Source organism: Equus quagga, chromosome 1 (genome assembly GCF_021613505.1).
Source record: "Equus quagga isolate Etosha38 chromosome 1, UCLA_HA_Equagga_1.0, whole genome shotgun sequence".
Classification (NCBI taxonomy): domain Eukaryota; kingdom Metazoa; phylum Chordata; class Mammalia; order Perissodactyla; family Equidae; genus Equus; species Equus quagga.
Window position 1 is genome coordinate 55,153,979 of NC_060267.1, and position 10,634 is coordinate 55,164,612.

Here is a 10,634-nt window from a genome sequence, read left to right on the forward strand (position 1 = left end):
GGTTCAGGAGTGTGTCCGAGGTTATGCATGTCAGAAGCACAGGAGGTGGCATCTGCATTTAAGTCTGATGCCGAGGCTCATGTAGTCCCCGCTCTGAGAGTGAGAGAAGGGCTTCTGTTGAGAATCTGCTCAGAAAATAGTTAAATGCAGTTAACAGAAAAAGCCGCCAGAGCAGACTGTGTCCCTCATGGAGGAGGGAGGCGGGGGTAAGGTCCTTCCAGCACTCCGCTGGCCTTCTTGAGGCCAGTGGTGTAACAGCCAGACTCTTTTCAAGGGCTGGACTGGATGCTTGGAGATGGCACCTTGGCCACTGATCTTGAACATTCTCAGGGACGCGCCCTAAAACAGCTTCACTTCTCTCATTGTCCAAATGTCACCGATGGCTCCACATGGCCCTGGGGCCGTAATTGCCAGAAGATGCGCCTTCTCGCCCGTCAGCCTGGGAGCAGCAGGGCATATCCCACCCCAAAGTACAAGGGAGTGGACAGTACCAGAACCTCTTATGTCGAGGTGGCTCTCCTCTCCTGCTGCCTGGAGGGCAGGGGGCACGAGAGGCTCACATCTGGCTCTTCCTCTTCAGGTCGGGCGACAGGGAAGGAACAGCTGAGGAAAGATGAGGCTGGTCAGGAGGCAGGGAGGAAAGAAAGTAGGAAACAGAAAATGAAAACCAGCAATAGCTGCCATGTAAGGAGCACTTAGTGCCTGCCTGGCCCGGGGCTGATCTGTTGTGTTATTTAATTCTTGCCACATCCTTCCACAAGGTGAGTCATATTATCCTCATTTTAAATAAGGAAACTGAGTCTAACAGAACTTATGGAAGTGGTCCACGTTCACGCAGTCAGTGACTAAACAGGCTTCGCACACAGGTCCTGGGGCTCCTGGCTTGTAAGGACGAGGCTAATTTCTCTAGGGCCACGAGAGCCCCTCTGGGAGGGATGATGGGCAGTTCAGCAGCCGGCACTGCTGTTGCCAGCCGGTGTGACTCGGGCAGTCAGGACACACTGTCCTGGTCGGGGGTCTGCCGTCTGGCATCGGTGGACTGTGGACAACCAGAGAGACAGAGAGTGGGACCCCGGAGAGCAGCTTCAGTGAGAGGAACTGGAGCGTGTCTCCTGGAAAAGAGCCGCTGAAGGAGCGGTTCCTCCTGGCCGGCCAATCGCCCGGGAGGTGCTGCACCCGCTCCGCCAGGAGGAGGGGGAGAGAGGCACCGGTCTGTGGTCCAGCGAGGGGAGGTGGAGCGGAGCCAGGTGGGTGCCCATTGGGCTGGCCTGAGACAGAGCCTGGCTGCGGGGCTCCTCCTCGCAGGTGCGGCCGGCCCAGGGGGGCAGTGGCCAGCACCAGTGCTGCTGCAGCCTGCCGTGCCGAGTGCTTCTTACACTTTGTAATAAAAGCTAATGTTTATTGAGCACTTGCCACAAGCCAGGGCTTATTCTAAGTGCTTCAATGTATTTCCCCACCTAATTCTCTTAATGACACTTTGAAGTAGGCACTGCTGTCCCCTCCGGTGAGGCACAGAGAGGTTAAGTAACTTGCCTGAAGCCACCAGCTAGGAAGTATTAGAACCAGATTCAAACCCGGCATCCACCTCCCTCTTACCGACCTGTTCTACCACCTCCCCAGCATTCACGCAGGCCTTACTGTCCCCATGCACAGACGAAGAGCCTGAGGCTTGCCATGAGGTGGGTGCCAGACTCTGGGGCCCAGGCTTCGTAGCCCTGTTAGGGAGCCTCTCCTCTTCTGCCTCCTCCTCCTGCTCTCTCTCGTCATTTCTTCTTCCCCTCTGTGTGGTAGAGGTCGAGGTTTCTCTCTGTTCATGAGCCTCTCCTTTCCCTAGGGGAGCTGGAGAAGCAGCAGGGAGCAAAGACGCTCTCCTTCAGGTCCGGTGGAGCCCAGGGGGACCCACAGTCGAAGCAGGGATCGCCTACAGGTGAGCCTGGCTCTGCTCAGGGTTCCAGACCCCAGGCCGGCATGGCCGGGCCCCGGGCCACAGGGAGGCCACTCACCAACCCTGGGCTGGGGGCCCGGGGCACTCGGGCCAGGGACGTGCGCGTTCCCAGGGCCATTCCTTTCTGCTGAGGGGCTCCCACTTGCTTTATCTCACGGCCTTAGTAGTGGGCGTGAGGAGGAAGGTGAGAGAGACCCTGGTCGGTTTACAACCCGCACAAAGGCCCAGGGTCCGTGTGACACGTTGCTGTCCACCCTGGCACCCCAGCCCTAAAGGGGCCCCACTGGGGTGCCTTCTCCCCTCCCCAGCCAGGCTCACTGGGGGCGCCTGGAGGTGTGGTAAAGAGAAATCGCTTGAGAAGAAATCGCTGTGTCTGGGGTGGGAGCAGGGTAAGAAGGAGGGGTGGCCGGAAGGGTCTGGAACTCTCCGTCTGCCCCGTCAGCACTCTCTGATCCCAGGCCAGAGTCAGCCCAGCCCAAGCCAGATAAGCCCTCAAACCCAATTCTCAAATGGTCTCTCCAGCTTGAATTACTCACTCCAGACGAATCAAGCCAGCTTCAGCTTTTGTATCACCTTTGGCCACAATCTCTAGACCTGCTTCCTTCCCCCCACTGACATCCCCCTACCCCCCACCTCACCCCAACCTGCAGGAAGCCCGGGAAAAGCGACCTCTGCCCCCTCCACTTGTCCTGAATAGAAGAGAATTAGGAGAGGCAGCATGAGAATTCAATCCCGTCCCAATGAAACCCCAGCCAACCATCCAGAACTGTCCCTCATTAATTCATTCAGCCACCTCTTCCTACATTTAACACTTATTCAAAGCTCTGGGAAGCCAGGGGCCCGGAAAGACATCAGCTTGAGCTGAGACTCTCCAGTGGGTTTCACACTGGTCCAAGACCCTCATTACAGCCATGACACCAGACTGGCCAGACAGCATCACAGGACCCGCTGCCCAGCTGGGAGATGTGACTCATTTCCCAAGCATACCCTGGGGCTCTTGCGGCTGCATGCCGATCTCCATGTGATGCCGTCCTCCATGTGTGGGTTTGAGCTGCCATCCTGCATTCCTACTTCTCCACTCGCCTGGTTCTCAGCCGGCCCCTTCATTTCTGTAAGGTCACAGTGCATGGGTCACTGCTTGTTTTCACAGCTATTTAAACTCCAGAGCCAAAGCTCAGCTGTGGTTGCCTCTCTGACCCCCTGCCCCGCACCCTGCATCCCAGACTCCCTCCTTCAGAGGCTGCAACCCTGGCCAGGCCGGGATGCATATCTCCAGGGCCCTGTCCCTCAGGTGCCTCCATAGTAGGGTGCTTCTCGGTTCCAAACAATGGTCCAGCTCCCTCTTGTGCTGCAGAATGCAGAGCACCACCAGGGACCTGGCACCCCCTGAGGTGTGTGAGAAATCAGAAGGCTCAAGCAGAGGGGCCCTGGGATGCCTGCTGGGGGCGGGGTGGGAGCTGGGGTGACTGAGCCAGAAAAAGTCATCAAGCTGTCCCTGGGGGTCCACAGGGTCCCTGGCGCTGCGCCAGGCCAGTCAGAATGCCTGGAGCAATCACGGAGACGTTATTGTCTCTTATGCATGCCGGGCCTTGCGGTGACTGCCGTTCAGGCCTCAGCCCGTGGAGTCCTCCCCACTGAACTACATAGCAGGGATAGGAACAATAAGGGAGCATGGCCCCTCCCTCAGGGAGCCTGCGACTGAAGGGGACAGATTAACATGATGCCCACAAACACACAGAAGAGCCTCCTTGTGTTTCTGGGACCCAAGAACCAATGCCACCTCATAACCAATTTCCACAGTCCATATCGGGAAGGCTTTGACTGTGGGTAAATTAGACTCAGCAATGCCCACATGAGAAAGATCTTCTGGTCTGTGGAGGCCCAGAGAGGTGTAGCACCTTGTCCCAGGTCACACAGCTACTAAGTGGCAGAACTGGACTATGACTTCCGGTGCACTGCCCCGGCTGCCTCTCGGTCACACCAGCTAATTACAGGGATGCTTGGGTTGGGGGTCCTGGGGGGAAGTAGGGATTCATGTTGGGACCAGTGGAGAATGAGCCCTGTGCTCTTTGCATTCAAAGCCAAAAGGGAAGCCGCGCTGGGGGAGAAGCCTGCGGAGAGCACGGTGGAGGTAAGTGGAGGCCTGGTTGCCCAGGTGAGTGGTTCGTCCCCGACTTGTCCTTCTTCTCACCGTCTCTATTGTTTCTCTTCTCAGGTATTAATCAATGCCTCCCCAGCCCGACTCACCATTTTACCAATTTCAAGAGATACAATTAAAAGTTACTGCTAGCATGGGTATCACCGCTGTTCCAGCGCCTAATTAAGCCGCAGTACTTTCTGCCCCTTCCCCAGCCAGGCTGCCCGCGCTGACCCTCCTGGCCGAGCTCACACCGTGGAGAGGACGCCCATGACACCTCCATGGCGAGCCCTCCCAATCCCGCAGTCCACTTCCCCAGCACACTGCCCACTGCAGCCCTCATACTTGCTGCCTCAGAGAACCCCACCCCCTGCCCCGCATCCCCCGTCCTCCCGCGGAGGGAGCTTGGGCGCCTCCAGAGAATCACCCCTCATGTCCGGTCCCCGAGCAGTCAGACCCCTCTTGGAGAAGTTGGAGAGTGGGGGCACCTGGTGGGGGGCAGTTCTCCCTGGAGCAGCTGGTCCGTCTGGAAAGCTGGCATGGGGGAGGACCGTGTGCAGGAGAAATGAGGCAGAGTAGGGTCGGGGCTGTCTTGGGGTGTCCCCAGGGGGACAGCCGATGACTCTGAAGACTGTCCATGTTGGATGGAAGGGGATGCCGTCCCCTGGCCACACCTGGGCAAGGAGTGGCAGCAGCTGGTCCTTGCCAGACTCCCAAGTGTCCCCAGGTTGAGGGTTGTGCAGTTGCCCCTACAAGATTTGCTGGGCCCCATTCCTCCCCAACTGGCCCCCTGCACCCCAAGGAGCCCCCCTCACTGCTTTTCTGCCAGGCCTCCAGGGACCGCTAGCTGCTCACACAGACACCCCCCTTCCCAACTTCCACTCCAAAACCCCACTTTGAGGTCTGAGGGAGGAGCCCTGCCCCCCAGCCTGGCTAAGCTCGGGGAAGCCCCAGATCCCCCAGGGGAGCCCAGATTCTCTCTCTCCCTGCGGCCCCCACCCCTCACACACCTGTGTCTGGAGGAGGCACCCTTACCGGAGGAGCTTCCTGCCCCAGCAGCTGACAAGCCCCCAGGGTGGGTATTCCATCCCCTGCCCCCCCCCCCCCCCATCTTCCTGCAGCTGCCCATTCTGTAGCCTTGCAGATAAACACACGAAGTTACCAGCCCTCCCGGTTGGTCTCCCAGCCCTGCCCGTGCCTCAGCCTGACGTGCTTAGGGAGGACAAGCAATCTGATGGCCCCGTCTCCCCTCCTACTCTGCCCAGAGGGCCATGTGGCTATCTGCAAGGCTGCCACCCTCAGCTAGTCCCAGGGCCCTGCCAGCTCTGCTCCCCTGCACAGAGGGCAGCCTCGCCGCCCCGGGCCCTCAGCTGGACCCTGAGCTCTCGGTCCTCTGCCCTCTCTCTGTCATTGCCTGGCCCAGCCAGCTCTGGCAGGTGCTTCTCCATCTTCTCTGAGCTGTTCTGACCTGCTGCTCACATTCCACCCTCTCTCTGTCTCTCTCTCTCTCTCTCTGTCTCTCTCTTCTTTCATCAGCTGGGAGGTGAGAAGGGGGTGGGAACGAGAGAAGGGTTTGCTGTCACTTCCTGCTTTTCATGTATTGACCATTAAAGATAAAGTCTCCAGGCTGGGGTACGGAGGAGAGGGTGCAGACAGTGGAGGTGCAGGGTGAGGCCGGGAGCTGGGCTGCGTGGGGAGCAGCTGAGGAGGAAGAGAAGGAGGGCCCAGTGGCTCTGGACAGGAGCGGCCAAGTGTTTGCCTGGGGAGGGGCAGTGGTGAAGTCTAGTGGGCAAGAACAGAAGGGGATGAGCCTGCCCCCGCTGTCTCAGGCCACCTTTCTTCTGGGAGATAACTCAGAACTCAAGCAGGTGGGGGAAGGAGCGGGTCCCCTCCAGCACGGTGGACAGAGGCCTTCTGCCCAACTAGGGACCAGAGGGCTCCCCAAGAGGGAGGCGGGCCTCAGCTGTGCCCTCTGCCTGCCTGGTGTCTTGGCAGGGCCGTGAGGGGTGCCGGGGCTCCTTCATGTGTTGGGGGAATCTCAGGCCTAGGAAATGCTGCTGAGTTGGAGGTTGAGAATGAAGAATGAAGCCCGCAGCTTGCTCAGCACAGCGGTGGGGCTTGTGACCACTGAAGGGGCAGACAGAACGCATGTGAAGGGCCTGTGGAGAGGGAAGCAGCCCATCCAGAGTGCACAGACCCAGGAAGGGGGTGGTCCCTAAAGTCACACCTTTTGCAAATAAATAGGATTAGGATCTGTGGATTAAGGCTCTGAGATAGCTTCCAGCTGGGCCATCCTGGCCTGTGCCTGGGGATAAGGTCCCCTCCCCTGCAGCCTCCATTTCCGGCCCTATGCTCTGAGCAGCGGGTTGTGGTCGCGGTGCCCACAAGCGGCAGGAAGCATCCTCAGAGGGCAGGGTCTCAGCCGCCCCCCAGAGGGCCCAGGCATTGGAGGGGATTGTGCTGTGTCCCATCTACAGGCTGGGGCACTGGAGGGATGAGGAATTAAACCCCTAGCCTCCCACCCATTTCCTCCACCTCCCCTTGCTAGTGAGAGGAGGCCAGGCTAGTTCATAGTGACCTCCATGGTCTGGGGGAGGCGGCCACCTCCTCATTCCCCACCCAGGGGGTCCACACTAGAGTCGTTTTGGGATACCCCTCCTGCAGCGGGACAAATTTAACCAGGACCCAGGTTGGGCCAGAAAGGCAGCTGGGGACCTGACTGGCCTTGGCTGTCTGGCTGCTCTCAAATGCGTGCTCATGGCCTTAGAGAGTCTGGGAGGATGGGGCAGGTCCAGATCACCCTGCAGGGGCCCCTGCCACTTTTGGGTGCCCTCATGATGTCAACGGTGATGACGAGCTACCCCTTTTAGAGAGCCGGCGGGAGGAGGGGGCTCGAGAGGCTCACAGATGCTTGGTTCTGTGTCTGTGTCTAGTCTCCCTTTGTCCTCGACACACCCCTGGGAGGCAGGGAGGGGGCAAAGGCTGTCACCCCTGCTTTTCAAGGTCAGAGTTGGTGGAGAGGGAGATGGGAAGCTGCCCAGAAGATCCCTGAATTCAGACTGCAGAGCTAGGCAGAGCCTTCGAGTCCATTGGTCCCACCGCCTGTCTCACGAATGAGGAGACTGAGGCTGCTCAGTGTCGGGGGCAGAACACAGTCTCCTGCTCCACCCAGGGTCAGCACTCCTGGCAGCCCGTTTTCCTCTGGGTGGAAAGATGGGGCGCAGGCAAAGTGAGGGCTGAGAACACCTGATGGGCACAGGAGCCGGGGCAGCCGGGAGGGAGGCTCAGGGCAGCCAGTCCTAGCAGCTGGGAAGTAGTCTTGTAACATTTCATGCTTCTCTGGCTGTTTCTAAACTAGGTGTCAATTCACAACAGGCTTCAAACGTCCCAGCACAGCTCCGGGCTGGGGGCCGAGAGGGGAGCACCGGCGCCACCGCCAGACCTGCAGCCTAGCCCCTTGAGGGAGCAGCCCGTGCCGCCGCCGCCCACACCCCCGGGGACCCTGGTGCAGTGCCAGCAAATTGTCAAGGTCATTGTCCTGGACAAGCCCTGCTTGGCCCGCATGGAGCCCCTGCTGAGCCAGGCTCTCTCCTGCTACGCCTCGTCTTCCTCCGACTCCTGCGGCTCCACACCCCTGGGTGGCCCAGGCTCCCCCATCAAGGTCCACCAGCCTCCGCTGCCCCCGCCCCCGCCCCCCTACAACCACCCTCACCAGTTCTGCCCGCCCGGCTCCCTGCTGCACCGGCGCCGGTACTCCAGCGGCTCCAGGAGCCTAGTGTAGACTCTGCCCACCACACTGCGGTCCCAGAAGGGCTGGCCGCCGGGCCTTGGGCTGCACCCAGCAGCTCCGATTGCCCTTTCGCTGCTCCCCTTGCCCTGGCACGCTGTGTTCCTGGTCACCAATCACTGTGGTTTTGGAGAGAGAACCCCAATCCCTGGCACCTGGGTTTGCCTCGCCTGACCATGCTTCCCTTACTCGATCGAGCACCCCTCCCCCCAGATCTGGAGACACCACCTCACTCTCCCAGGGCCTCCACAGCCAGGCATGGCCAGGCCTCCCCTTCCTCCTGCCACCACTTGGACCTGGACTGGAGGAAACAGGAGCTGAGGGCCTAACCAGCTTCTGGGTCCTAAGTCTGTTAGGACTCAGGCTGGGTGGGCGAGCGTGAGGGGCAGGGTGGCCAGCACCCAAGCACTGGACAGTAGGTGGTCTGGTTCACCATCCCAGCACTAGGGACCACACTGGGTGGAGGAGGGTTGGCCCTGGATCGCTGGAGGGGCCAGGTTGGGGGAAGTTCTGAGAAGGGGCTTTCTCTGCTGCCCCTGGCCCCTCCCCACAAGCCCGCGGTCTCCAGAGGCTGCTCCTCCATCCCCAGGGATGTCGGCTGTCCTGACCACATCCTCCGGCTCCTCCCAGGGCCTTCTCCTGCTTTCTCAGGAGCTGGGGCCCTGCCTGCCCAGGGCTGCCCAGACTCCAGGAAAGCTTCGAGAAGGGAGGAGGGAAACAGGGACCATTCTCAGCTCTCACTAGGTCAATTCAACAGGCCTGTGGAATCATGAGGCCATATGTCTGCAAAATGCACCTTTTAAAGAGTTTCTTAGTTCTCTAGCCCCAGATAATACCCAGCCAAGGCAAAGTGCACGGGGCATAAACGTAAACACATGCACAGAACCAGGTTAATTTCTTCCATTGTCGATGCGAAAACCGGGCCAGGCAGTGATGTCCCCGGGGGCAAGTGCAGCCAGCAGAGGGGGTGTGGACCCGAGTCAGGGCTCCCTTGCAGTCTGCAGCTTCTGTAAGGGACTGGGATGCGGATGTGGGCTGGAGGACCAGGTGCTCCGGGGCGCTTGCATTTCCCCTGCTGCCATCCCAAACCAGCCCCCCAGCCTTTAGATTCCCCACTCCTGCCCCTCCTGCAAGGTGCCAGCCCTACCGCCAGCATGGGTGGCTGAAAGAGCCCCTACACCCTCAAAAGTGCAAAGGAGAGCAAAGCAGGCTTGCTGACCTCAGGGTCAAGCAGAATCAGAGAGCCAACCTTTATGGGCCCTGTGGAGCTTGGCAGCCTAGCCTCCAAGACCTCAGGGGTTGTGCCATGGCTGCCCAAACATGGCCCTTTCAGGAGGTGTCCGTCCCAAGCCAGGCTGGCCTCTCCGATCCCGTGCCAACGGCTCACTGCTGTCCTGCGCTAAGATCCCCTCACACTTGGAGCCCGTTATCAAAGTGTTCCAAGAGATGGAAGAGAATATTGGCCAGGTCTAAAGTGAATTCGCTGTCCCTGCCCTGCCCCACCCCAGCTGCAGTTCCCGGGGCCGGCTGGGAGGCACAGATTCCTCCCCCACTCTCAGAGGTTCCAGGTGGCCTAGTTTTATGTGTACGTGTGTGGTCACCAGGTGTCATTATGATGTCACTCAGCAAGTTTATTTCCGGCCCTGTCTTTGTCAGCCCAGTTTCCGTAACTCGTGACCAGTTTGCCGTCTCCTCCCACTGTGGCTCCCAGCAGATCTGCTCTCCCCTCCTTGTTGCCCTGGCCCCTTTCCCGTGCCTTTTCTGGAACAGAGTCCAGTCCAATCAGAGCCTTTCGGAACGGAGTGGCTGACAGATGGGGTGCCCGAATCCAGACACGACTGCCACCCTTGGCCAGGGCAGCAGGTGTCAGGGACTCAGGAGGCACCGGGGCTGTGAGGATGCAGTGGATGATCTTGAATGAGGGGGCTGCAAATAGACTGGGAGTTACGGCTGGGCGGCGGGGAGTGAGTTATGGAGGAAGAGGAGTTATGAGGTGCCTAAATATGTTTATGAGGTGGGGACCACAAGTGCCAGGGGCTGCCGAGGAAGGGGCACAGTGCCCACCGTGCTCACATAGTGCTTCCAGTTGGCCAAGTACCCTCCTCCCAGCTGATGGGCAGCTCTGGCCCCTCCCCCCACCTCTGCTGAAGCCCCAACTTTCCAGGCAGGACCCACAGAGGTCTTAGGGCTGGCAGGTGCATGAAGCCTGTCTCTTTCTGAGGCCCTGGATACTCAGGCATCTCACTGTCCTTCTCCAGGTAGGGGCTTACCCCTGGCTGCTGTGGTGGCTGCCCTGGGCCCCACTGGCAGCACTGGGAGTCCCAGCCTAGGAAGCAGACAACCCTGGGGTCAGCAGCACATGGAGCTGGTCCTGAGCTGTGAGGGGCTTTTAATTCCTGAAGGCCAGGGCAGGTGCAGCTGGCCCTCCTCACTGTCAGAGAAGCCAGAGTTCCCAGCATCTGTAACCTCCCTCCCCGATCAGTCACCAGGCTAAGGTTGGGACCCAACTCTGTCCCAGTCCCCAGAGCCCAGCACCAAGAGACCTGGAGCGAGCCTCCTGCCCCTCCCCATGCAGGGCCTTGTCAGGCCCCCAGCCCTCCCAGAGGGCCCAGCTGGAGAGGCTCTTGGGCCCTCCTGGTCGTCCAAGGCCGAGGGGCAGTGGAGTGCTGACTGAACTCCGGGACACAGACTGCTGGGTACATGCCCAGTGACCCCAACATGGCCCTGCTCTGTCAACTCTCTAGGCCTTACTTTGGGGGACCTGG

The 10,634-nt window shown here is 59.8% G+C and overlaps 1 protein-coding gene across 1 annotated transcript in view; it reads left to right on the plus strand.

Moving 5' to 3' along the window:
• Positions 1 to 7,866, plus strand: part of IQSEC3 (IQ motif and Sec7 domain ArfGEF 3) — a 106,181-nt gene extending 98,315 nt beyond the window's left edge. The window contains exons 12-14 of the mRNA XM_046683863.1: positions 1,835 to 1,927; positions 4,027 to 4,076; positions 7,441 to 7,866. Coding sequence (XP_046539819.1) covers positions 1,835 to 1,927; positions 4,027 to 4,076; positions 7,441 to 7,863 — 566 coding nt within the window. The 3' untranslated portion in view covers positions 7,864 to 7,866. The remainder of the gene's footprint in view (positions 1 to 1,834; positions 1,928 to 4,026; positions 4,077 to 7,440) is intronic.
• The last annotated feature ends 2,768 nt before the right edge of the window (positions 7,867 to 10,634 follow it).